Source organism: Pseudomyrmex gracilis, unplaced genomic scaffold (assembly GCF_002006095.1).
Source record: "Pseudomyrmex gracilis isolate BER0280 unplaced genomic scaffold, ASM200609v1 scaffold_37, whole genome shotgun sequence".
In the NCBI taxonomy this organism is placed as follows: domain Eukaryota; kingdom Metazoa; phylum Arthropoda; class Insecta; order Hymenoptera; family Formicidae; genus Pseudomyrmex; species Pseudomyrmex gracilis.
Window position 1 is genome coordinate 500310 of NW_018020621.1, and position 27271 is coordinate 527580.

At 38.4% G+C, this 27271-nt stretch overlaps 3 protein-coding genes across 6 annotated transcripts in view; 1 reads left to right on the forward strand and 2 right to left on the reverse strand.

Moving 5' to 3' along the window:
* Nucleotides 1-2765: 2765 nt before the first annotated feature.
* On the reverse strand, nt 2766-5749 carry LOC109852840 (protein phosphatase 1H). Of its 2 annotated transcripts, none has more exons than XM_020424375.1 (7): nt 5478-5749; nt 4995-5380; nt 4606-4863; nt 4305-4522; nt 3952-4222; nt 3608-3867; nt 2766-3503 (listed from the first exon to the last, which is right to left on the reverse strand). In XM_020424375.1, the coding sequence occupies exons 2-7, from the start codon at nt 5175-5177 to the stop codon at nt 3218-3220; spliced, it is 1476 nt and encodes a 491-aa protein (XP_020279964.1). In that variant the 5' UTR covers nt 5178-5380; nt 5478-5749; the 3' UTR covers nt 2766-3217. The 2 variants fall into 2 exon arrangements, with proteins under 2 accessions (XP_020279964.1, XP_020279963.1); XM_020424374.1 differs by having other exon boundaries at nt 4995-5384.
* A 649-nt stretch (nt 5750-6398) lies between these two features.
* Nucleotides 6399-9412, forward strand: LOC109852833 (nucleoporin seh1-A). Of its 2 annotated transcripts, XM_020424360.1 has the most exons (6): nt 6399-6650; nt 6812-6968; nt 7050-7311; nt 7408-7641; nt 7720-8007; nt 8971-9412. In XM_020424360.1, the coding sequence occupies exons 1-6, from the start codon at nt 6540-6542 to the stop codon at nt 9134-9136; spliced, it is 1218 nt and encodes a 405-aa protein (XP_020279949.1). In that variant the 5' UTR covers nt 6399-6539; the 3' UTR covers nt 9137-9412. The 2 variants fall into 2 exon arrangements, with proteins under 2 accessions (XP_020279949.1, XP_020279950.1); XM_020424361.1 differs by lacking the exon at nt 8971-9412 and having other exon boundaries at nt 6400-6650; nt 7720-8901.
* A 6535-nt stretch (nt 9413-15947) lies between these two features.
* LOC109852832 (nephrin-like) overlaps nt 15948-27271 on the reverse strand; it is a 265971-nt gene continuing 254647 nt past the window's right edge. For both annotated transcript variants that reach the window (XM_020424358.1, XM_020424357.1), the window contains exons 7-14: nt 24717-24861; nt 24447-24577; nt 23493-23652; nt 21689-21982; nt 18715-19023; nt 17515-17841; nt 16794-16984; nt 15948-16510 (exon numbers count right to left, since the gene is read on the reverse strand). In XM_020424358.1, the coding sequence (XP_020279947.1) occupies nt 16226-16510; nt 16794-16984; nt 17515-17841; nt 18715-19023; nt 21689-21982; nt 23493-23652; nt 24447-24577; nt 24717-24861 (1842 nt within the window). In that variant the 3' untranslated portion in view covers nt 15948-16225. The remainder of the gene's footprint in view (nt 16511-16793; nt 16985-17514; nt 17842-18714; nt 19024-21688; nt 21983-23492; nt 23653-24446; nt 24578-24716; nt 24862-27271) is intronic.

Here is a 27271-nt window from a genome sequence, read left to right on the forward strand (position 1 = left end):
GTCTTTCAGCTCCCCGACCGTTTAATCCGTAATGGAACAAAACATCGCGCGCCACCAGGTATTCCGCTCATATTTCCCTTCGCTCTTTCACGTTAATGAAGCGCGATGTACCAACAACATTTTTCTAATTATTTTCATCATGGTCAATTATGACTGACATTAAGCGGAGAAAAAAAAATACGGAATATTATAAAGATTACTTACTGTGCAAAAAACTTGGTAGAAAAAAATTCCATTTTTTAAAGTTTATGCGCGAGAGATTATTTTACGCGTTAATAATGCAAATATGAAACTTATATATATATATATATATAATACGATCAGATAGAAAAAAAAAATTAGCGTAATGTTTATCTCGTTTCTAAAAATATCTGAAAATGTTTTTGTTATTGCAACGATACATCATTAATCTATTTGATTACTGATCTGTAAATGTATTTCGTGAGAGAGACGTGACGAGATATATAACGAGCGATAACGCAGCGTAGATAAATTTATAGTTCGTAGAGAATTTGCCGATAAACGATGTAATTCCCGAGAAAATCACAGTACCGAGACTAATTTACGATTTTACCTTGTTAAAAGAGAGGACGGCCTCCCATTTCGGTTGCGTCCCCGGTGTAATTAAATTTAAGAGAGTTAACTGTTTCGTACTATGTGCCTGGCCGTGCGACGACGAAATGCACTTGCCTCCGTGTAAACGTATAAAACGTGTCCACGTGCGTGTCCCGGCACGCACATCCCAAAAGTTCGCAATTTAACATCGTACAAAAGGGACAACCCACTTATGACGAAGCGCGACAGCGCTCAGGCTTCGTGAGTCTGTTTTTGAGAACGCGTGTGCGAATTGATGCGTTTTTATTCTTTCTTTTTCGGGATGACACCGCTCCAAACATTTCTCGAATTTATGTGCGTGACGAAAAACATTACTTCTTGTGAAGGGCTTATAAGTCAAGTGAATATCGCAGTAATTTTGTTTACGGTCGACTTTGTATCTTGTTTCTCTGTCGTAAGTTTGAGTCCGAATTTATCGGGGAAAAAAAAAGTAAATTTAAAAATAAATTTTAAAAAGTTTTAAAAATATATTATAATTGTTATTTTTGAGAAATATAAATATATTTCAATATATTATTCATATAATTTTTAATATATATGTGTATATATTATATAATATTTCAATGTTGCACTTTTAGATATTTAAATAATTTAATACATTAAATAAAAATAAATATAATACGTTAACGGTTTTATATATTTGCATAATGTAATGTATCTCTTTTATTATTTTAATTATAATACGTTAATAGTTTTACATTTGCATAATGTATCTTTTATTATTTTAATTAAGAATAAAAAGTTTTACATATGTGTGACATGTTGTCGTGCGCGCGTTTTACATTATATAATTGTATTAGTGCTAATTGTACATAAAGCAAGCTATTTGGGCAGATGCGAGCAAAAAACTACAAGATGTCCGCGTGTGTTTTTTGCTCGCATCTGCCTAACCACTTTGTTTCATCATCTAACGAGTTTATTCAATTGTTAATTGTACATACATACACTTTTGGCATTGCTAGCAAACACTAATCCAATACCTGTAGCGCCATCTCATAATCGAAGTATAAGATAAGATACATACATCTCATTTTCATCTGTGGATTAGATAAACTTCTTGCCTCATGTGGTATAAGTATCATACAATGGTCTAAATACAAATATCGTAAGAAATTCATGCGAGAAATTGTAACGACAGAGATTTTACACACGATCGACCTATGACCGACACGTGGGTGAACAATGACGGCACACAGATGATCGACAGCTAAAATCGTGTCTTGCGAGTTTGGAGCAGGCAGTTGAATCCAATGCTCCGAAGTGAGAAGTCGACTAATTTGTTAGTTATCGAGACTACAATATTCGATATAGTACATTTGGCTCGAAACAGATATTATTCACACTAATATAAAATTTTACAAAAGAACTAAACAAATAACGTGTGGTTCTTTTTGAAACTGATTTGGAGCTTAGTTATCTCGGCTTCCGTCAGAATACTACACGGATTTCTCACAGTATTTATAATATATTAACGTAAAAACTGTGTGTGAGAGAGAGAGAGAAGAAAACACATCCCAAAACATCAAACACAAATAAACAACTAAATTTATACACATAAAATTATTTATACACATAAAAAATGGCTTTTTTTCTACTACCTTTAAAAGTACATATAAATATAACATATATGTTTTTGTATTTTATTTGAAATAAGTAATAATAACAAATTAGTCTATCAAATTAATCTATGTGCCTGTACAGATTAATACAGGATGGTCTAATACAAGATGTCATAAACAGAAGAACTTAAGAAAAGAGACAGCAAAATCTTATCTATTTATGTACAATTTCTGAATATGTATATATGTATATTATATACATATATATGTGTATACATATATACACACACGCGCGCGCGCGCGCGCGCGCGTTTATTATTGTATATTATACTTAATATACTTAATCCTTTTTGGTTGCGTCATGTGATGGTTTTATTTTTTTTATTTTTTTTTGTATAATAAAACTTCTATGTATCTTATCTTTGTTATGGAATTTCTTCACTTTTCTATTTTAAGTATGTGATATTCGCAGCCACAGGGTTAATAATTGTAACGTAATAAAAAAAGATCAAAAGAAACATTCTAACACGAATTAGAACATCGAAAACATATCATGGTAACATATACTCGCTTTTAAAAAGCACACAAATATAAAAATATTAATCTTTTATATAATGTTACATTGTGTACAGATCTTATATACTTAGACATTAAAGACAATCCGGAAATCAGTGTTTATATACGAGCTATAATATTTAGTCACACGGCTCGTTTCAAATATTTCGGAATATTGTGCACGTTTCTCACGTGTCATACTGGAATGTTCGTTTAAATAATGTAAGAATATAATAAATAAGAGACTTTTTCTCGTAGGACATTTGTAATGGCAGTATGTAATAATTTACTACTTTAGGAAGAAAAAAAATATATGCTCTATTGTGCAGATAATTGTCGCTAAAATTATTCTAAATAAGCAGCCAGGAATTTGCAAAATGCTATTGTAATAATGCGGGTAGGTGTGATCCATTAGTATTATCCAGCTGGATAATACTACGTTTCTATTTTCATTGGGGACCATCTAATCAGACAGTCGTCAAGATTCATTATGCGGGATTGTCAGTTGATTTGTTAGTTATAGGATAGTCAAAGCAAATCGTCGTTAAGAAATCCGCGGCGTATTTTCGCTCTTGCTGTGTTGTTTTTAGCCATTGCTTGTGTTCGCACAAATAAGGATATAAAGGTACTACTAACACACTGATATCGTCCACCGACGCTATTGGTGAGGATTTCTCGTCTGTTTCGTTAGGATTCTCGGGTTTTCCCATCCACACTCTACCGATTAATCGTCCTCTTGCCGCTTGCACCAATTCTTGAGCACCCATTGTTAGTCTACGAATAAACGAACACGTTGTATTATACTTTTAATATTATAATTAGTAAAATCGGTTATTTTTTCGTTATTTTTTTTTTAAATGTATTTTGTGATATAAAACCTGTATTCTAATGATGGTGTGTCCGGCGCAAGTGTCTTCCTAAGTATTGTTGCCGCTACTTTTTCCGAGACTACATCCCATAGCCCGTCCGTGGCGACAACAATGCAGTCTCTTTCAGTTAGATTACAACTGTCCAAGTCCAGAGACTGTACTTCAGGTTGTGATGAAAGGAACGGTTTGATACTAACACCTGTATTTGCTGCTTTCAAACCGTGATCCCCAAAGCCTCTGGTCACACCTATTGTTCCCATTACTCTGCTCTACATATCGCAGACAAATTCTCAGTTATGATATTATAAACCAGAAAATTATATTATAATTAAAATTCTTAATAGTAATTATACCCTTTTCCCATGTCCCGAAATGAGCGGTAATTTTAAGTCTGGATGCGTTAAAGTTTTATATGCCCAACCCGTCATAAACGGTTCTCTATACAAAACCATAGATCCCAGTTCTTTCTGCAGTGGTCGTTTTCTAAACTCCAATGGAGTGAACTGACCCTTGAGCAATTCGTTGCTTCTTAAGAAGCCTAACGCTCTGACGCGATTCGATTCGGAGTCCGGGGTATGATCTCTGGTAAGAGCACGTTCTTCTTCACCGACAACCAATACTGCCCTAATTGTTTAGAAAGTTACGTCAAAGTTACTTTCAAGTTTATCCTGACTACACACACGTTGTGTACAAGTTATAACAAAACCTGGAATCTCCAGCTCCTGCAGCATATAATCTTCCATTGAGGAACAGAATTGTAATAGCTGTACAACCACCACCACCATTTTGAGCCTGCATCTCTACCATTTGATCCATTTGTCTGTACGCTAATTCTATAGCACCTATCACCAGGTCTCTGCCCTTTATAAGCTCGTTCTCATCTTCATTGAGCAGCATGTTGCCTGGGATAGCTAGTAATCTTTCCTGTTAAAAGTAACAATTTATACTGATGTGTGTCATGTACAGTTTGGTTATGTGATTGTAATTTGTTTGAAGCTATAACATACAAGAATTATCCTATGTAAATGTAGCCTTGCTGTAAGAGCCACTTGATACCCTGCATGACCGTCAAACATAGAAAACATCACGTAAGGCAATGTGACATTGATATCTGATAATTTTAAATCTCCTCGCGTTGCAGAGGCTTGATCCTCATTCCAAGTGCTCTTTCCAGCATTGATACATTCTGCGTAACCAGCGCACCATGGCAAACGGCTCAAATCTCTTGGAACTATTATAGGCCTTACTCTGTGATCTGCACTCACCTGTACAAGCACAATTAACATTTTGTTCTTACAGATAACAAGTTCTAGATACAAAAAAGTAAATATTAATATGTTAATACTTAAACTATAAATCACTTAAATATGATTTCTATGAGAATAATAAGAAATACCTGTGTCTCTTCAGCAGTCAAGCCTAGAAAACTTGGACGGCTGTAAGGTTTATTCTCTACTTCCACAACATAATTAGAATTAATATAATCTGTCATATCATTGTCTGAATCATTAGGATACTGTAGGCCAAGTTCGCTTGCGCCTACAGCACTCATTAATACTGACTTGAAACGGTTCAACATTTTTGTCTCTTCTCTTTTAACTTGTACAGGATTATACAAAATTTGTTTTTTTTTTTTTTTTTGATAAATAATGTTACATAGTATACTTATTTTGTATATTATTAAGGTGTCATAGCCGGTTTTACATGTAGCCACGTATACAAATTTAAGAGCAAATTGAATTATTGGATTTCTGCTTTTCTTCACTGGGGAGACTTGGTTATCTGTCTAGTGCAATCGATAGATTAGAAAGCTGTTTAAGATAATATGCTAATTCCCTGCAATAGAACATTCTTATCTTATCAATACGTTGATACTCACTGCAAAAGAAGATTCAGCAATTATTTAAGATTAATGTCATCTTGTTGACAAATAGCTGTCAACAACGCATGTTATACTGTAACACAAGCATCAACATATTTAATTCGCGACATCACTAACATTGGGTGTGTTTAGCCGAAGCTAGCGCTACGTAGCGCTACGTAGCGGCTTCATGTAGCAGTTGCAATTGCTGCGTTACTTCTGCTGGACAGTATTGCTTACGCGCAGCGCTTTTTGTAAGCGCAAATATGTTTGTATACAAATCGCCGTTGTATTCTTCGGTTNGTATTATTGTAAATGGCGGCCACTACTTAGAACATGCTACGCGTAGCCATACTGTCCAGCAGAAGTAACGCAGCAATTGCAACTGCTACATGAAGCCGCTACGTAGCGCTACGTAGCGCTAGCTTCGGCTAAACACACCCATTGGCCACGTTCAGCAGAACAAACTGCTTTGTAGCAATTGAATGTGATTGGCTTTTACTTTTAGAACCAACGCGGCCATTTAAAGCCATTGCACACAAAATGACATACAGTCGAACCACCCAAAACGTATACTTCCCCTATTCACTCACTCTTTATCTCACGCTTGCGCAAAGACTTAAGGGCCTTCTACAATAAGATATTATTAATAAATCAGAAGTCAGAAGCAAGAAATTGACTAATCACAATCGATTATTCTTCTGTGATTTGACTGTGATTGGTCAATTTCTTGCTTCTGACTTCTGACTTATTACTAATATCTCGTTGTAGAAGGCCCTTTAAAGACTGCTGAACGCAGCCATTTTATATATATATAAGGTTTGTTCTTTTTCCATACTTTGGCTGCACTAGTTCACAGTCTATCTTTTTCCTTTTAATATAGATAAAAAAAAGATAGACTGTGAACTAGTGCAGCCAAAGTATGGAAAAAGAACAAACTACAATGAGCAATAGCGCAGATAACGCGCTCTTTGCAATACAGTTGAGTTTGGTAACCCTGCGTACAAATCGCGTGTTTAGTAAACAAGAACTTCACATTTTTGTTAAGTAATATCGAGTAATCATAATTGTTTATTCACAATGTTCGAGGCGCACACTATCAATGCAGAGCACAAAGATCTTATACACGATATCGCTTATGATTACTATGGAGAACGAATGGCAACGTGTTCCAGTGATCATTTTGTTAAGGTGAGGTGACGCGAAAAGATAACATTTATAACCGTGTTTCTTCTTGTTTATTCATTGACTTTTTTTCATCGTTTCTTTTATAAATATAAATGCAATGTAATTTCAACTTTGATTTTATAATTGTACTTATAAGGTATTATATTTATATCTGCATAAAACAGGTGTGGGATGAAGACGAACATGGAAATTGGCACTTGACTGCTTCTTGGAAGGCACATAGTGGCTCGGTATGGAAGGTCACATGGGCGCATCCAGAATGTGGCCAAGTTCTTGCTACATGTTCCTTTGATCGGACTGCTGCTGTTTGGGAGGAAATCGGTATAATTATACACACTTGTTTGGACTCTAATTAGTTCGATAATATTGTTGTGTTAATTCACATGTCTTTGTTCTTGACAGTTGGTGAAGGCTCTGGACCAGAAGCTCGTGGTAGCAAGCACTGGATTAAAAGAACAACTTTAGTAGATTCTCGTACTTCAGTCACAGATGTAAAGTTTGCACCAAAGACTTTAGGTCTTTTACTGGCCACTTGTAGCGCAGATGGCTATATTCGAATATACGAAGCACCTGATATTATGAATTTGAGTCAATGGACTCTGCAACACGATATCAATTGCAAGCTTTCGTGTAGTAGTCTTTCTTGGAATCCATCGCTTTCAAGGTAAAAATCCTTATATTTAATTCTAAAACTTTTTACTGCGATATAACATAAGATACTTGAATATTGTATTCTTATTATGTGGAATAAAAATTTTAGGTTACATCCGCCTATGATAGCAGTTGGTAGCGACGATCCCAATCCATCACTCGGAGCAAAGGTGTTCATTTACGAATTTTCTGAGAGCAGTAGACGCTGGGTTAAAGTCGAGGCGTTATCGTCTGTTCTAGACGCCGTTTATGACATTGCGTTTGCTCCCAATTTGGGCAGAAATTTTCACACTTTAGCCATAGCCACAAAAGACGTACGAATAATTACTCTGAAGCCGACGCAGTAAGCATACTACATGTCAAAGCTATGTGGAAACTGTATATATCAGGACGTAAACATTTATTATTCTTTTTATCGTAGGGAAAGTACGCAAACCGGTGTTTCCCATTTCGAAATAAACACAGTTGCGCAATTCGACGATCATTATTGTACTGTCTGGCGTGTTAGTTGGAACTTTATGGGAACGATTTTAGCAAGTGCCGGCGACGATGGTTGCATCCGTTTGTGGAAGGATAATTATATTAATGAGTGGAAGTGCGTCTCCGTTCTTAAAGGGGACGGCGCACCCGCGCAGAACACCGAGACTCCCGTTCTGGCAACTCCACCGAGTTCGTCCACACCGGCGCAACAAGCGCCGTCTACCACCAGGTACTACAAATTGGGTACCATCAGTCATCCAAACCAAGTACCTTGGCATTAGAAGAACTCACGTTTTCTAAAAAAAGCAGCCAATTGCTAGCTATTTTAGTATCGTGTCATTCTTTGTCAAATGGAAGATCCAAAGTATAAGATATTTTTTGTTCCGATAAAAAATTTATTATAGTTATTTGTGTTCTTTTCACAACAAAGTATACTCATCATCTTATTATTTGTATACTTTAGGTAAGCATTTGCGCACTTTTACTACTGAATTTTTTTGAAACTACTTACACGTAGTTTTTGATTGTTTAACTAATACCTCTCATACTCTATATATCACATGTAATGTCCTACCTACACTTTTGTTTATAATCGTTGATTTGTGAGAACGAACTCTTGTTTTTATATTAAAATCCTCAAATGTCGTCTCAAATGTATTATGTTATTGTCAACTAGAATTTTAAAACCTTGTCACAAGAGGTTTTTAAAACGCTCTTCCAGTAAGTTTAGTGACAAAACAATAAACTGTGTGAGATGTACAAACGATTTTTGAAGATTTGGGCGGAGGATATGAGTGTTATCGGTGTTATTTGTCAAACTCAATTGACAACTTTGGTAATCAAAATTGGATAAAGTATTTTTCAAAATTTATAAATTTATTATGAAGTATGAATGGTGTTTAAGAGACCTGTACATTTTTTTTATTAATAAACGTTGTTTCTGCATAATAAGTACCTTTTCATTTTCTCCTCCCTTGTTCTGTCAAATCTTGATTATAATTTGCATCATCACGAAGTTTTTTTTTTTTTATAGAACATGTGATTTGTTCTTGATTATTCAGTTGTCACAATGCACAAGCGATTTTTACTTCAATTTATTAAAGCAAGGATCTTAAAGAGACCGTGCTAGCAATGCATAATGCGTTTCTCATTTGTACAAGTAAATCAAATTAATTTTTGTTGCCATTTTCAGGGCCGTAAGTATAGCAACGATCGCGGCAGAGAAACCGGCTACTAACGTCGTAAGCAGTAATAAGTGGCAACCTCCCGTTATAAAGGGCCGCTTTAGTAAATCTGTGTGGCTCGGTAATCCCAGCGAACCAACTCCACCACCACCTCCCATCATAACAAGGAAATAATCAAATTACAATTTTGTTCGTGACTTAGCACACAAATGTGATTTAGTATTAGAATTAAAAAAAAACGCGGCATGCTAAACTTGATTTTTTTTTTTAATTACTCAATTTTGTGAACGATTCGATCTATTTTTGCGCGGAATTGGTTTTGATAGTCCTGATATCAATTGGTGTTTCACATGATGATGATCCTTTAGACGTCACATATCCGTAAACAATTGTGATAGCTGTTCTCTTTTTTATTTTATATACGTATCTATGTAAATTATTAATTACGAATTATTATTGCTCAAATACTTATTATTATTTTTTTAAAGAGATTTTTTTACATTGATATTTTTTACAATCGATTCCTTAACGTGATATTTTTCTCTCTGTCTCTCTCTCTCTCTCTCTCTCTTCTCTCTCTCTTTCTCTTTCTCTCTCTTAAATTTACGAAAACGCTGTGTCATTGTGTGTAGCGCATTTTTTTTGTTGAGTATATTTTTGAAAGTTATTGAACATTATATGTTCGATTCTCCATTTCTTTATATTTACGAAATATTATTTATATTAATGTATCGAGATAATGTCTATATCGCACAACAAGGCTATGTAATATCATAAAATTCATAAACTTATATAAGCGAAGTACATTTTTATATCATTTTTTGTAAATACAGATTCACGGTACTTACGGATATTACAAATAAAATGTGTTTAAGTTAACAGAAGATATTTTTTTCCATACACACTATTGTATATTAAATAATTCAGCGTTAATAAAGAAATATGATGCATGTATGAATTCATTAATAAGCGAAACGTGAATATTTTCTTTTTATACGATATGTCATTTTTTATTGCCATATTTAAAATGAGTTCCGCACACTCCAGCTTTGTACATGAAATTTGCAATAAATCATGATACAGTTTCACAAAAAAAACGAATATTCATGCGGAATTCTTTGACACATTCAGATTGGTTTTTCATTGTGTCGTATAAAAAATTACGCAAAAAATTCACGCGAGAATTTTACTCTCACGTGGAAGACGATTTACAATTCGCAGATTGGTAACTGACGTGTCACTGCAGCACGCGCTCAATCAATATCCAAAACTCTGATGACTAACATAAGCGAACCAGTGAGAAAAAGTCTCTTAGACGTGATACAATATAATTTTCGCGCCGCGGGTTTGGTAAACGATTATGAAAAATTTTGCAAATATATAATTTATATCAAAATTATAACTATAATTTACCTATATAAAAAAAGATTAATAAAATATAAATAATAATAAAATAGAGAATAACAGATACCTAACAGAAATTACATATCACAGTTTATTGTCAAGTTGCTCTTACGTGTAACAAATATACGTTGTCGTTTTTAGAAAAGTTACGTTACTCGAGTTATTTACTTTGGAAAATATCACGGAATTCAGGAAGTTGTGCGAAAGGTAAGAGTTGCCGTAAATCAGAGATACGTCGGTGTCTTTTAACTTGGGGCGCTTCGTATAACGATATATTATACTTTAGAAGACGTTAGGTGATATTCTATGTTGGAGAGCGAGCGAAACTCGATAACTTTCGTATCTATAGGTTACACGCAGAAAACTGGCATCAAGAATAATATTTATTTTCCTTTCAAAAGATTTATCAATCATAATTATAAGAGATTTACGTCTTTCGTAATTATATATTATTTAATTTGTATTTTGCGCAGAGAATGGAAGATATTATACGCGAGTTACACATGGATTACAGCGACATGCTTATCACGGGATTATTTCTCGTTTATCCAACATGTTACATCCACGTTCTAGAGGTATTGAATACACAAGTACAAAATATCAACGCATTAATTATCAATTAAAAAAAAAAAAACCTTAACACAGTTTTATAATCTTTTTCGCCGTTAAAACCACACGCTCATTCGTTTTATTTAATTTATTATTCATCCTTTTTATTGTAAAGCGTAAAATGTAAATATCGAGATATAAGTTCGTTCTCTCTCCCGAGACAGGCTTGGGAAGATATTATTTATAAACACTACAAGCTTATGTACACCACCGAGGGCGATGAATATAAATTTGGAGAAGCGATTCCTTTGCCCCCGTATCATCACGTTCATCAAGTCCGGTGACCTTATATATACGCATACATCTACATATAAATGTTTGTACATATATATATACATATATGTATGTGTGTATATATGCGCACCTCGCGCACACATTTTCCAGAGATTTTTCACAAACTGGTGTCACGCGTACACGACACCGCCCAACTTGATAGCGACGTTGGAAAACAAGACAGTGGACGAAATTCTGAGACAAATGGCAAATTGTATGATGAAGGTGTACACACTGTGCGAATACATAGGGGACACGGTGCGCGAAAAGGTTCGCGATTTCGCCCTTCAGAAAAATCAAAAAAGAAACACAGAGAACTCGGCTGACGTTCTCAGATAGAGCTTTAATGAAGCTTCAAAAGAATTGTTTGAAGGATTTCTGATATATCAAATAAAAGCCGAGAACTTTTCCATTTTATTTTCTGACGCAGCTTTATTCGATTTTACAGTCGATGGACGTTCAAGGCGTGTTGCAGAACTTGGAAGACAAGGCGGCCCGATATCTGCCTGAAAACACCGTTCTCGAGTTTCTCTTGAGCGTGAGGTCGCCCATCCTTAAAACTGTCGAGGAAAATTTACTGATGTATTCCGACACGTCGCCGAGCGAATTTTGGGATGGTAAAAAAAAAAAAAATTTTACAAATAAATTCGATGACTTTTCAATTTTCGATTATCTTGCCGTAAACAATTATACGCAATGCGATAGTAGAGTCGTCAAATATAAAAAAAAAAAAAAAAACGAAGATAAAATCGATAAATCGTCGCTAACAAACATTGGTTTTCGCGAAACATCGAGGGAGATAGGAGGGAATTGAATAAATATCGCACCGCGTGAATAAAAACGATTATTTATTTCAGAATATTTACAATATCAAAAAAACATTTTTGTATGAGGGTATATGAGACTCGTGTGTGTCGGAGACTGTCCTAAACTAAGTACAATACATATACAAACTTCAATGTTGTCTCGCGCAAGCGGCGGCTGGTCAGATTCGGTCTCGTTATCACGATATACAGGCAGTAAATGCGCACAAGAACGGATTCTGCGTACGCATATCTCCGTTCTTTAAAAAAATGATATCCTCTCTCTTGTGTGATGTGTATCGTACTTTCGAACGATATACTATGTATATATATATATATATATGTATATATATATATAGAATTACAGGAGGCAGTGGTGCGACCGACGCCGCATTCAGTCGAAATATATTGCATCTTCGTTTCAATTAATTATCTTGTCTCGCGATCTCTCTCGATCGAGAAATCGTCTTTCGATACTGACTGACGAGTGCTTATTGATTGATTATTTTACAGATAACAATGTCTGGCCACCGCCCTGCGATATTGTACCTCGCGATGCGTTCGACGAGCACGGCCGTCGAAAGATTTCGGATTACAGCGAACTGAAATGAACGTGCTCTCTCTCTCTCTCTCTTTCGACAAGAAAAAACGCGACAACAAAACGAGATTGTGGATTTCTTTTTTGCTGTGTTGCTTTTTGGTTTTTTTGTTGGAAAGAATCTATAATTGTTTATTTTAAGTTTAGCTTACATCGTGATTGTATATTATAGTGCGCCTATAGTGATCACACACACGAATAAACAATAGAAACTTTTGGCAGTTAAAATCTTCAGGTTTTTTCTTGGTTTTTTTTCTTTTTTTTTTTTTTTTATTGTACGATTCGTTCTCGCGCGAACGAACATGTGATCTCTAATCGGATCGTAGAATAATAATCTTTTTTCTCTTGTTCCTCTGCTGTATACAGTTACAATCTTTACGTGTGCAAAAGTTATAACAAGAAGAGAAGGTTTTTTTCAGGGTAGGGGGGGTGAGGAGGAGGAGGATAAATGCGTAATCGGCGGCGTTTCAACGATTATTATAAATTCTCTTCGACAAGGTACATTCACAATGTTCCGACATCAATTCCATTAATGGCAATGATAATAGTAATAATAATAATAATCATAATCATAATAATAATCAACGATTTTTATCTCAGATTTTTGTTTTTGTAATAATAGTCAGATCTCCCTCAAAAGTTTTTGTTTGTAAACGTAGACGACGTCTAAGCGAGGATACAATCTTCTTGTTGCGTTCGCCTAGAAAATTCGCGAGACATTTACGTGATTTTACGTGAAAGGGCGCACGACTTCGCGCCCTCTTCTATAAATTCTTTTACACATCGAGTAATTCGCTAAGTATCTCCGATTGTCCGTCATTCTCTTTACAACGGACAGAAAGGCGGACGCGTGTGCTTTGTTTGTTGTGCAGTATATATATATATATATATATATGTAATATGTATATATATATACAACGTCTTTTCTGTGCATACGTTCGTTTGTGTAACAGACTGCAACGCGACTGCAAACAGTCACAACCTACATTCTCCACGTCTATGGTCAATATAGCGCAAAGTTTCGATCTGATAGACAAATACGCGACGCTGCTTGAGCGAAACTTGGGGGGATTTCATCTACGAGCTCCTCGCTCGAAGGAGAAAACCAGAAATGAAATTCTAAGTGACTTTACTTTGGAGCCAAAGAGTCCAAAAAAAAAAACAAAAAAAAAACAGAAGAAGTATCACGCCCGTTTAGCAGACACGCTTTAAAACGTTTATATTAATTTAACGACCGACGAAATGCGACAACTACGCGCGATCTTCTCCTCTGCTGCATAAACGAGCGCGTTTTTGCGCGTTCCAAATGCACGTAAAACAACTTCGTTCGAGATTTCTGCCTGTTGTTTAAAACACACTAACACCGTTATCTTGCAGTCAACAATGACGCTGCAAAATACAATATAACACTAACAATTACTTCGTCAGTAAATAAATCACAATTAGAGAGAAAGACCAGCATCAATCTTAACTTTATTAAATATTATACGCGAATATATCAAAACATATTTCACACACACTCTCTCTCTTTCTCTCTCTCTCTCTCTTTCCCTCGCATTAAGCACACAGCCATTTGGAATGAATACGTTCTATTCCTCACGTGAATCCTTGCAGTCGCAGCAGGATCGTCGCACATGCTCGGGAGGGCGTAATTCCACACCCGAAAATTCAATCTGCACAGACCGAAGTAAGTAAAGTACGGATCATCGCTTTTCGCGAAAAGGAAAGATTTATGACGCGCGTCATATATCTCAAAACGCACCGCCCAGCAGTCGCTCTCGAGGGATGAGGATAGAAACTACACACGTCCAAAATCCTTTTTGTCTTTTTACACCTTTCGTCGATCAGCGGTTCGGTGACAAACAAAATACACCTCAAATCGCTCCGATCGACAAAGAGAGGTTCTCTTATCCCAGTACGGAGGATATGGCGAGACGCCTTTTTTTTTTTTTTCGACGACTCGCATTTATTTTTTTCTGTTTATTATTTATTTATTTATTTATTTTTTAAAGCTATATGATACAAAGAGTCTAGGAGCCGGTAGCCTCTGCCGGAATAAAGTACCAACGAGAGATTCACAAGCGTCGAAACAGGCAGTAAGTTAGAAGTTGCTATCGCGATTAACGTACCACACGATTTTTTTTTTTTTTTGTTTTTTGTTTTTAAGGGGACACGCGCCCCATGTGTCTCGGGGGGGGGGAGGGCGTCCCACACGTTTTCCTATAGAAGATAAAGATTCAAGACTTCGGAAAAACAACGTTCATCATACTTCGGTACATTTACTTCGAAGGAGAAGTCGTTTACTTTATACATTGTACAAGAGATACACTTAATCTTACGGGTGTGCAATCCCCCAGAATACTGCAGACTGACGAAAGCGCGATGGGAACACCTTTTTTTTTTTTTTTTTTTTGCGTCTGTTCTTTTTCCTCTTCTTCTCTTTCTTTTTTTGCCCGTCCTCGTCTCGTTATTTCGCACACTTCTCGCGATTCTCGCGCACTTCAACCCCCCCGTTTTCTCGCTCCGACTCGATTCCCACGGATGGAAATACAAACGATATGTCTCTCTGACACACAACTCCCTCTCTTCCCCGATTTCCTTACCCGCTTTCCTTTCCGATCCCGCGAGACCTTCCATTTACACGTTGTCAACGTTAGTAAATAATTACGCCGCGCGTCGTGACGCGACGATGATCATCATCATCATTTTCCGTCTTCTCCTCAGTATACGTTATTCTGGTGTGTGTGTGTGTGTGTGTGTGTGTGTGTGTGTGTGTGTGTGTGTGTGTGTGGTGACGCCTCCGCGACGATTTAACGCATATACATATTTATACATTACATCAACTAGACAAATTGTACAGTGTTGTGTGTTTTTCATAGTAAAAGTGGGAATAAATTGTTTATAATATATATATATATATATATTTATATATATATATACGCGACTTGTACAAAATATCTTCCGCGTCTCGAGGTATGTACAGGAGTGTGCGCGCACGCACACAAGTCGTAAACTCACTCTCTCTCATCGCACCGGGATGAGCTCGTCGAGATTTTCCAACGGGGCATGATCACGAAGCCACCACGCGCGAGGCGAGAAGAGCCGGGAGTGTTCGTTCTTCTTCTCGGTGTGAAAAGGGCACTTGATCCAACAGAGAGAGAGATGAAAAACTCGTGATGGTTTTGTCGGGATGAAAAAATGAAACTGTCGAAACCGGCTCGCACGCCCGGAGCGTCCCGAGCAACACGATCGTTAGAAAGACACGTTATTGGAAACCATTCCTTTCCGTTCCAAAAAAAAAAAAACGAAAGACATTTTATAATCTCGTCAAACATTAAATTAACAACAAGTGTACACGACAACGTTTCTCAAAAAACGTCTCTGATATAGAAACTCTTTTGTCTGTCCGTTAAAAAAGATGATCTTTGCACGACCTGTGAACGTTTTCGAAATTGTTTGACGTCTTTGGACTTTCGCGTTGTTCGGGGATCGCGGCTATATCTCGTGATTGACAAATGGCGTGGTTCACAGCAGCTCGCTCACGCTGCAGGTACAGGCCCCGTGGTGGGTGTAGGGTCACACGGAGCTCTCCCTCTTGGCCATCACCACCGGCGTGCCTATTGTCGCGTCTTTCTGCGGCTGAGCCACCGGACAGCACTGGCTGGGTATTCGTGTCTCGCAGTCCTTCGTCAGGAGCGTGCCGCTCGGACAGGTCGTTCTGGTGACGACACCCAGACCGGCGTACAGCATCGGAGGACTCACCGTCATCGACATCGATTGAACGCTCTGGCTGGGCCAGTGTTGCCTCGGCAAGGTGCAAACGCCACTCTCGTAGACGTCGCCCACCGCCATCGGCTGAAACTGAAGCGCGTCGCTCATATGATCTTTGAGAGCAGACTTATTATTATATAAATTAATTAATTGTTCTCTAAGTTCTGTTGTTGCACAAGTTGAGATAGTTCGGTTATTGAATTTGGTTCAAAATCGCGGATTCGTTCAATTATGTAATACAGAATAAACATATTCAATGTTAGAGCAACTGAAGTCACCATGTTATTTGGCCAAAGAGATTCTGAATAACCCAGAATATTTGAATATTGTGTTTCGCAGTTCACATTATCAAAGCTTGCAATTGGAAACTCACGCTTTTGTGCTTCGTTGACAAGTTCGAGAACTCATGGAGTGGCATGCCGTTGCGGATCGTGCAGTAACCAACATAACTGCTGTGTCCGCTGATGGAAGTCACCGTCGAGTGTTCGAGAAGACTCCTCGACGGTGACGTCTCGATCGTTGACACCAGACGTCTCTTCCTTAGATATTCCGATGGTTCGTCGCCTATGGAGAAATTTCGCTCGGGTTTTATAAGCAAAAATTTTCGCCGCGAAATTTTACGAGCGTCTAAATGCAAACGGGGAAGAACTTTTGACAAAAAACTTACAAGCACTCTAAAGGCGCTTTGTCGACAAGATTTTCTTTCAGGTTCTATAGAAAATATTCTTTCAATTCTACGGAAAATACACTCGTATTTATACCCGCAAGTTTTGTTGAAAAATTTCATTCAGTCATTCCATTAAAAAATTATATTTCAAAAGAAATAAAAGCACATACAAACTGATAATCGCATACACACACACAAATTTATAATTAAATCTGTTTAGTTTGTAAGATTTGAATATAAGTTTGAAATATTTTTACTGTAAGTTTTATATAATTTTTAAAAATAATTTTAATATATTAATATATTTTATATAATTTTCTTCTCTCGACATAATTTTACAGACACTTATTCCCGCAAGAAAATCCCGAATAATAAAAATAGAATCCAGAATAATAGACGTAGCAATTTTGCAAAAATGTTTACAAACCGGTAATCTGCTGTGGGATGATGTCCGGATTCTTCTCGTCGCTCTCGCTGAGATCGCCGCTTGTGTCCAGCTTTCTAAACGGGCTGCTCGGATGCTTCTCGTCCGCGAGCAGACTCGATCCCTCGCGGAATCGCAGCTCTCTTTGTATCGGAACGGCTTTTGTCTGCTTCGCGTGATCTTCCATTTGCGACTTGTGCTGCTCGTCCACGTGCGTGTGCTGAAGTCGTAAAATCACCATCACTATGATCGCGACGATTATGAGGGCCGTCACCACACCGATCATCACGCTCACCATCGGCGTCAGCGGAACGTGATGCCTCGGTCGCTCTGCAACGTCAATTATTGATGGGGGGACATGTTAAATTAAATGCCAATCGATTGCGCAAAGATGGAATTAAATAAACACAAGCTGTTTAATTATTTTTGTTTCCAAACAGCGCACTCCCCTCCCGTCTTCTCTGTAATAAAAACACTTTCAAGCGCTTTAGAATTCTATTACGGCCGAAGTTTTTTTAAGCGAATTTCGCGGCTCAATATATGTTACGCGGCTTAGTAGAGTGAACGTTATGAAATAATTATATCACGCATGACGTAACAAGCGCCGTTCCTAAAAGTCGATATAAAAGGTATTCGACATTGAAGTTACGCTTGACTTACTTGTGCGAATATGTTCGGTCCAAATACGCTCTAAATATTGCGCACAACAACAAAGAGCCCATTCTCTTTTAATAGAGATATACAAAGCGCGATTGTCAAGCGAGAACGGGCGGACGAATTAAAAATTACGATAACAATCGCGCGCCGAGCAAACAAAATCGCTCGATAGTATTAAATTGCTAATTCCCGACCCGATTTTCCACGCCGGTCCATAAAAGCGCCGGGAGCTTTTTGCGCGGATCACTCGCGACGAATTAATATTGAGCCGATAACTTTTCATCAATTGGCAACGGCTCTTCATAATTATCCAAACACCTCGACCTTTTCAAATTATGTTGCGTAATATCGAGAGCGCGTTGCGTAATTATCACGCCGTTCGTTTTATAACATCGTGCGATTCAGAAAGATGTTAATGAAGTTTCCAAAATCCACGCGCTTTTGTGCTTGATTTTCCCTCGATATACACGTCTACCTAACACCGCACGAACGACGACGGTGTCATCTTTGTTGTGGGCTGCGCTCAACCAGATAAGATTCACTCACCGGATTCGGACGTCAATTGTTTCTCCGGCAGCCTCAAGGTGCCTGCCTGAACCACCATCGCCTCGCTGCGACCCTTGTCGTTGTAGGCGTAAATGCAGGCCTGATAAAGGGCGCCCGACTCCAGATGAGTGACGCTGAAACGCGGCACCATCGACGTCATATTGGCACGCAACTCCTGGCTGTTGCTCTCGCGCACCTCCAGCAGGAAGGACTGCGGCAGCCCGCCGTTGAAACCCTCCGCACATCGCACCGAGAACGAATTGGTCGACGTGTTCGAGGTGGTGCAGTTGTGAACCATGTCAGGTCGACCTGTCGCGGGGAATAAGGTTTCGCATGCGTTTTAAAAAATGCTCCGCGCGCGCACGGAACTATATTCGCGGTCTCGTATAACAGTGCTCGTAATGAGCACGAAGTCCGGCGATAATATCGCGGAGAGCTTTCGCCTTTGAATTCTCCGAGTGCACTCAGCTGCGCCCTTTCGACAAATGGCGTGCCTTTGTGCGCCAGAATTATTACGATAGGTAAAAGGGATTATAAAAAAAAAAAAAAAAAAAAAAGTGATGTGAAATACCGGATAATGGGAGAGAAACGATGAAACATTTTAATGGAAAAATAAATATAAAATTGAATGTCACGTGTCTACGCGTAGTATAATATATAGACACATATACATATGTGTATACATATATTTTATATACATATATATATTGACATGGATTGAGAAAAATATATTAAAAAAAAAAAAAAAAAAAAACTGTAAAATATACATTAACAATTTGATTTTATGAGATGCAAAAGCACACGTTAAAAAACCTGACAGCCAGTTTGGTATTTTTGAACGTTTTTTTTTTTTTTTTTTTTAACAGTGAGACTCAAAGCTTTGACTCGTAATGAAATATTCGTCAATTTCTGATTTGGAGTTTTAGCCCCGACGAATCATTTGATGCTACTTTTACAATCATCGTAAATTTTTCATTTGCGTGTTTTTTTTATTTGCGCCGCGTACTGTGTGTAGTGTGTGATATCTCCTTCGCGTTGTTAAACTTTCGCGTGTCCTCTGTTTTACGCGTTTATTAAAGTGCGCTAAATTTCAAACGAAACTAATTATTTAAGTAGAGCGAGTTAACTCTTCAGCGCGTCCCGGCGCGCATTCTGGAAGTTCATTCTAACTTTCTAATGCCCCTCTTGTGAGCGCTCTTTTGTTTTTGTTTTTGTTTTTTTTTTTGTTTTTGTCAAAATGACACGGCAATCTTCCCCCTTCCCACCCCCTCCCCCACGTACACATACACACAGAGACGACGTCATGCGGCACGTCGTTTCGCGTGTGCGGGAGATTCGTGAATCAGGGCGTGATAGTTGCCTTGTAAATCCGGTTCACGGTGTGCTGGCACGTGCAAACCACTTGCAACTGAGTCGGTCTGTAAAAGATATACGGTTGTCTGGTTTTTCCCGTAAAGGTATTAGCCGGCGGTACACTTTGCGGCTCGTAAAAGCCGGCTAAAAGGGCGCGAACGAAACGGGAAATACGTGAGTGGTGGCGAAGCGGGTGTATTGCCGTCAAGGAGAGCGGGGAAAGGGAGACAATAATAGGAGGAGGAAATATAAAGAGAAAAGAAAATAAGTGAGGGAAAATATGCGGAGTTGTTCTCGCGTTTACGGTCGGTGAAAAATCATAACGCCGGACATCTGCTACCATTTCGCGCGGATGCTGCTCCCTTTACCCGTTTTATCCCGCGTCGGATTCGCTTTTTTGCGAAGACCGAAGGACAAAAGAGGAGCGCGCGCGCTCGTTGTCCCGTCTTTTACGTTTCTCTCGAACGCGCGTTCCGCGTTCTTGTATACAAGGTGCGCGTGCGGCAGCAGCAATACACGCGCGCGCTTCCTTCGTTCGCGCTATTGCAATCCGATAGTATTATACGATCCGCGAACCGCGATTAATTGGTAACCTGAGCATCGGTAACGCCGGAAACACGCCCGCACAGCCGCGGGAATAATGGCAATACCGGCGTTACGAGGAGATCTGTCAGACTCTTTTGTATTTTCTAAGTTTCGAACAAAAAGCAATAATATTAAGTTTCACCGTTACGACTTGGCTCGCAAGAAACAAAGGAATATGATAAATTCTTTTTACGTCACTTTCCCGCGCTTACGCACGCCGTTGCGCCGTTGCAAAGATTCTTTTTTAAATTACGTTTTACAATTTAAACATTTTTTAACGTTTGAACGCGACTGCAATTTGCATAAAACTAACATATATTATTATTATTATTATTATTATTATGCTAGATGACACTGGATTTTAATTAAAAGAAAAGAGAGAGAAAGAGAGAGAGAGAGAAGAGCTCTCTTTTTTAGAATTTCACATAATAGAATAATTCTAACAAAACGCGCGCGCGCGCGCGGCTACATCTTTTTAATTTTATACTAAGGTTCGAATTAGTTATTCAATTACGCAAATGTAAAACTTTGGAAAACTGAACGAACAAAATCTGAGAGATCTCAAAGATTAGCATAAAGCTGCAATTCCTGGAAGAGTTAAGGCTCTCCCAGATGAGAAGTCATTGGCGTTACTTTTATTAGTTTTGCTAATTTACGGAAAAGATGATTACGGTAAAAACAAGCAAAGGTGAAAACATAATATGAATGGTAGAAATTTAAATCTACCGAAGCACAAATATATATATATATATATATAGAATAGAGAACAGAAAAAGTGTGCATTTTGTTTTCTGTACCGAACCTCTCGTAAAAAAATTATCGTTAATTAGCGAGTTGAATTACTTATTGTTAGGTTTTTTCTCTCCAGAATTTGCATGTTTATAATTTGCATATATATAACTGTATTACGCGCGATATCGCAATGCCGTGATGATCAGTCGCGTCGATCGTAAATTCACGCCACGTATCGAGATTCTGTCGTTTCGCATTTTCGCGAATGCATCACGACACGGAATACTGAATGTTGATACTTTACCAGCCGGTATAATGTGATAGACACAGGGCACTTGTTGTTGGCCGACGTGATTCTTGGCCCAGCAGAGCAGCGTGCCGTAATCTAATTCCGACATCGGTGTGTACGAGACGATGGAGGATGTGCCAATCTTCGCGATATGACTGGGCGCGACGTCGTTACTCTCGGCCGAGTTATTGAAGGTCCATCGAAATTCCACTTCCGGTGGATTTGCATCCACTTGACAGGATATATTCGCCTTCTCTTGCTTCGCCACGCCGTGCACCTTCGTCTGATTCGGCTTGCACGTGGGAGAGACTGCGAAGAAACACGAAGGTCGAACGGTATCGATAAATTAATTGAGACAAGAGATTATCGTTTCGCACAACGCAAAACGATAGCTTCTCCTCCCTCGTCAGATGCAGCTCGTGAATCCGTTATGTTAATGCTTTCTTCCTAAACATATGAGGAATATAGTGATATTTTATTGCATTTCCATTCTTTAAATGTCGACGGACGAAATAATAAAATTAGCTTTATAGAGAATGTGTGATTGTCATATCGAAAAGTAACAGTTTTTTTTTTTCAAAAAAAAAAACACCTCTTCTGTCGCACACTCAGTAAAAAAAAATTTTTATATATCTCGATGATTCAGTCGCATATCATATTTTTTAAATATTTTCGCGAAATTACGAGAAAAGAGATGTTCTCTCTGCCAACTCATTAAAAATTTTAATATATATTTTACCGTTTAAATAATTGTATGAAATAATAAAGAAGCTAAATTTTAAACACTGGAACTCAAAGATCGCACAAAGCGCTCGTTATTACTTTTGTAATAAAATTTAAAAATTTGTTAATTTTTTACTGTTATATAATTTTGTAATCAAGTAGAATAAAAAGTCGAAAATTTTCAGATTCGCGAATTCGTTATCGTTGTACATATTTTATACATCAGATTATACTTGCGTATTATATATTGTATTTTATATTGTGCACATATATATTTGATACTACACTTACTTGTTGTAATGTTTAACTGCAAAATTTCGAATTTTTCAAATGAGAGCGCAACTTGTTCCGTAATGCGATTTTCTTTTCATATCATTTTGATTCACTCGCTCGCGCACACACACACGCACTCTCTCTTTCTTACTCTCTCTCTCTCTCTCTGTGCTCTCGAATAAATTCAAACATTGATTAACAAAACTACTGCGATCCGAAATATTTCGATATCGCGTCCGATAATCTGCGCGCGCGCGTAAACGGGCAAACACAACCGGACATATACCCGGCTTCCACACGCCAATTCACGAGGGACATCCGTTTGGGGAACGTAAGCCCAGAATTAAAATTTCACAGCGGGAATTCACGGAAATATATCGAATCTTTGCGCGTTATAATCCTTTATTAATTAAAGCCGACCGAATGGAACGCGTTTCTGTTGTTCGATTGAAATGGCTGTTCCACTTGACGTTCGTAATAAACAAATGTTCAGGATCATCGCCGAAAGAGGTTTTCCATCGATCGATGACTTTAAATGATTCACTATAGTAGCAATCCGCGAGAATCCGTTTTATTGTGTGCTCCACAAAAAAAAAAAAAAAAAAAAAAAAGAGAACTCGAAAAGTAGCGAATAATGTTTCTCTTTTTTGTTTAAATTGTCGACGTAATCTATCGCGCGATGAATAATTCATACGTTCGATTCTCTCTCTGGCGTTAAATCTTCTCTCTCGTACACACGAACGAACGCACTTTCACCGATACGGTCCGGTCTGTTTCTGGCTACGTTACAGTTACTGCTCGCGCACGCAGCGCGAATACGTACACATCACGTCGAGGTAAAAGGGCAAGCTCTCGCCGTCGCCCTCGGTGTTGTATCCCACGCACGTGTAATTCCCGGCGTTTTTGCGATCGACCTTCTGCAGCACCAGGCTCTGATTGCTGATTATAATGCCCTGCGTAGCGTTGTGATGGAGCGTCTTACCCTGAACAAAAAAAATACGGTAATTGGCGTCCAGCAGATTGGAGCCGCCGGCGTCGCTGTACAAATAAACGCGCGATTATGGGGATTGTTTCCTGTGTATACAGACGCGCGCCGTGTTCGAACGAAAATCTCGCCGTGCACAATCTTGTTCGTCGGAAGAACGAGACGATGAAGAGAAGAGGGTTGCGCACTCGCGGCGCAAGTTGTTATAAAAGTTTGATGCCTCGAGAGCGCGTCGAAGTTTGTATTCGATCTTAACGTGTATATAAGTCGATGCTCCCGCGCGAGTACAGGCATAATCGAGCTTGTTAGCCGGCGAGAGACCAATCTGTTTACGACACCCGGGGTTTTAGAACTTGCCGGATACTAGCGCGCGGCGGTATGGACGGAATTACTCGTGACGAACATTGTACGGCGAGAAACCGTCGTGATTGATTAATGGCAATCGCGGCGGCGACGCGAAATGGGACGACATGGGTTCGCGGCGAGTTTTCAAAGCGTCACCATGGCGGACGTTCTCGTTTTTTCGAAAAGCCCGAAACACGCGTGTCGAAAAAACTACAGTGGATCAAGTTTTTTGATTTTACTCCCCCAAATAATATATGATCGAGCGCGAAAGTAAGTTTGATTAAATTCGAAGCCCGTTCTTGACAAGTTAAATCTCTCGTGTATGTATGTGTGTGTGTGTAAGCACACAACTTTGCTGTTTGGGGAAAGTAACTTCGAAATGGAATAAAACATATTAGATTATTTGTAATCTTATTCCGAATAACAATTGCGAAGTTTCGTTCTCACCTGATGACGCCACTCAACCTTGTAAACCATCGGTTCCGCCTGGATGAGGCAGTCGAAGTAGACGTCCGTGCCCTCGCGTATGTTGTTCGGATTCAGGGACGTGCCGAGGCGGATCTGCGTCTCCGGCGTGTCTGCGAATCACGACCTTCGATAAACCGTCAAAATCGACCGGATTTCCAGCGTCTGAATAAATAAGGAAAGAGAGAGCCGTTCGCCCCGGGGAGAACGAAAGCCGGAGCTTCGCGCATCTCTCGTCGTTTATGAGCTTACATTGTATCTGGAGAACCCAGTCGTCCTCTATCGGCGCGGTTCCCATGATTCGATTTTCAGCTTGACACGACAAGTGTCTGCCGGCGTCCTCTTTCGTCGCCATGAAAGATAAAACGCTGGTGGTCGTGTTCCCATCGTCGGAGGTCTGTAACAACATTATGATAACGTTCGCCGGGTTCCATCTTCCCCCTGAGTACAACGCGCATTTTATTCTCTTTCCTCCTCATCGAAACGGCCGCAAGCCTATACCCATCCTGTTTCACGATAGCGCTGACGTTCACCCCTGATATATTAAAAGCGTATCTATCACCTACAGACCCGGAGGGTTCGACACGCTAACTACAGTCGAAATTTCCGATCAATCTCTCGTTACCTTCGCCAGGGATCGGGCCTATTTTCTAACAATGAACTGGGGGGCTTTTATCTTTCAGGGATCGGACCGCCATTACGTTTCGGTGTTTCATTGAATTATTCAATATACGCGTCTGAATAATCTTCCACAGCTTAGACGAGTTAATAAAAAATATTCGATAGAAAATTTATAACAGGATATTTATATGATAAGGTATTATACAAAACATTATTATAAGTATTATAATTATAATTCTTATAATAATTTATATAAGATATTATTTTGTATTTTTCTCTCATCCACAGGTTGTATTAACTCTGTATATTTGTGTTATATTTTCCTCGTCTAACACCTGTATTAAAAATACATTTGTCACACATACTCTTTATTTATCACTCTCCTCTCTTCCGCAGCAACTTTATACACGTGACGTGAAATTTCTTTAAAATTGTATAGACAATGTAGAAATAAATACAAACGTTTCGTAAAAAAAAGTGTGCGTAAAACTAAAAACAATTACTTCTTCGGTAAAACGCACGTTCATTGAGTGAGTTTACGCAAACGAATTTCAAAAAATCATCTCTTGATAATAATATGCTGAGTAAAAAGTCCTTTATATTTACTAGAGATTTTGAAGAAAAAACTTTTTTTTAAGTTTGATATTTTTTTTAAAATAAATTAAGTAAGTTTGCTGACAGAAAAATAGGAGAAATTCTGTCGACACGAAATATATTTATATACATGCAGACGCATAAAACAAACTCACAATTCAATTGAAAACCTTTAGCTATGCGCTGAAAGTCGCTCTTCGGAGCTCATTCAAGCCGAAGACGCCTCTGAGAAAGATCAGACTTATGTCTCTGTGGCAGGTCGCACGCCCGAGAGGAACTTCCGATTCGATTTACACCGTCAGGGCGCGCACTCGACGTAATTTGCAAGCTCGACCTCGCTCGCAGCTCTCGCGCAGCTCCTTAAAGCGACCGTAAAATAAGGTTCCCGCGCGCGCACGTGCGCGTTTCAAGTCGCGCTGTGGTGGTGCGTGAATTATCGTTATCACGGGACCGTTGCTCTCTCCCTTCCTCGTCGGTTCCCACGCAAAAACCTTCCGGTAAAAGCGTCGTTAGACGCTTAATAAATAATTTAAATCAGCGTACGGTGGCGATCCCACGAATTTCGCTTTTGCAATTAAGGAGCAATCGATACCTTAACGAACGCCCGATATTCGTCGATTGGCCGGTTAACTGCTTTCTCCTTCTAACTCTCGATTGATAGAATACGGTCGTCGAAAATTTATTTCCGTCTGTCCGGTACAGTGGAACTGTTTGCCGGATGCGAGTGTAAGTGCGAGTGTGTGTGTATGTGTGTGTGTGTGTGTGCGGGTACGTGGACAAAAACTCGACAGAACCACCTTTTCGGTAAATCAGTTATTTGCCAGTTAGCGCCCGGTAAATAGCAGTTCGTCGATTGATAGCGATGCCACGGACGAGTAAATACCACGTGTCACGGAGGAAAAGTACGAACTCGTTTTTTTTTTTTTTTTTTTTTTTTTCGGTGCCGATTTTGATCGCAGAACAAACAGGAAAATAACACGGGTGACGTTTTATTTTTATAACGATCGTGTACGGAGAGTATGAATTTAAAAACACTCCGTGTGGGAATAATTCTTCTTCTTCTTTTTTTTTTCTCGTTATTGTCTGATTAAATACTTTGAGTACTTTTTTAATAAAGAAAATTCACGTTACAATGTGTCTTTAATAACGTTAAAAGCGCAAATTTAATTTTACATTCCGCGAAACATTCTCCAGTTTCGGCTACAAAATTAGCATTTTACATTTCCAAAAGTACCAAGTAATTAATTTAATTTTAAAGCTAAATAAAGTAAATACAGAATAAAATGAATTCGTCAGAATTACTTCGTATGGGCGGTAATTATTTTTTCAACTTTATCGCAAATCACAAAAGAGCAAAAGGATGAAAAATTCGCTTGTATCTCTCTCTTTCTCTCTCTTTATTGCGCTACCGTACATCATGCCGAAATCATATGTAATTTACAAGTTGTACCGCTATCGGTATTCAAAAAGTTACATTCATAACTTGTAAAAAATTAAGTTTATGCACTGCTGAACAATAAATGTAACACGTAATACCGTTTTACACGTTTCATGAATTAAATATCCGAACTTCTGCGAAATTCCGCACTCGT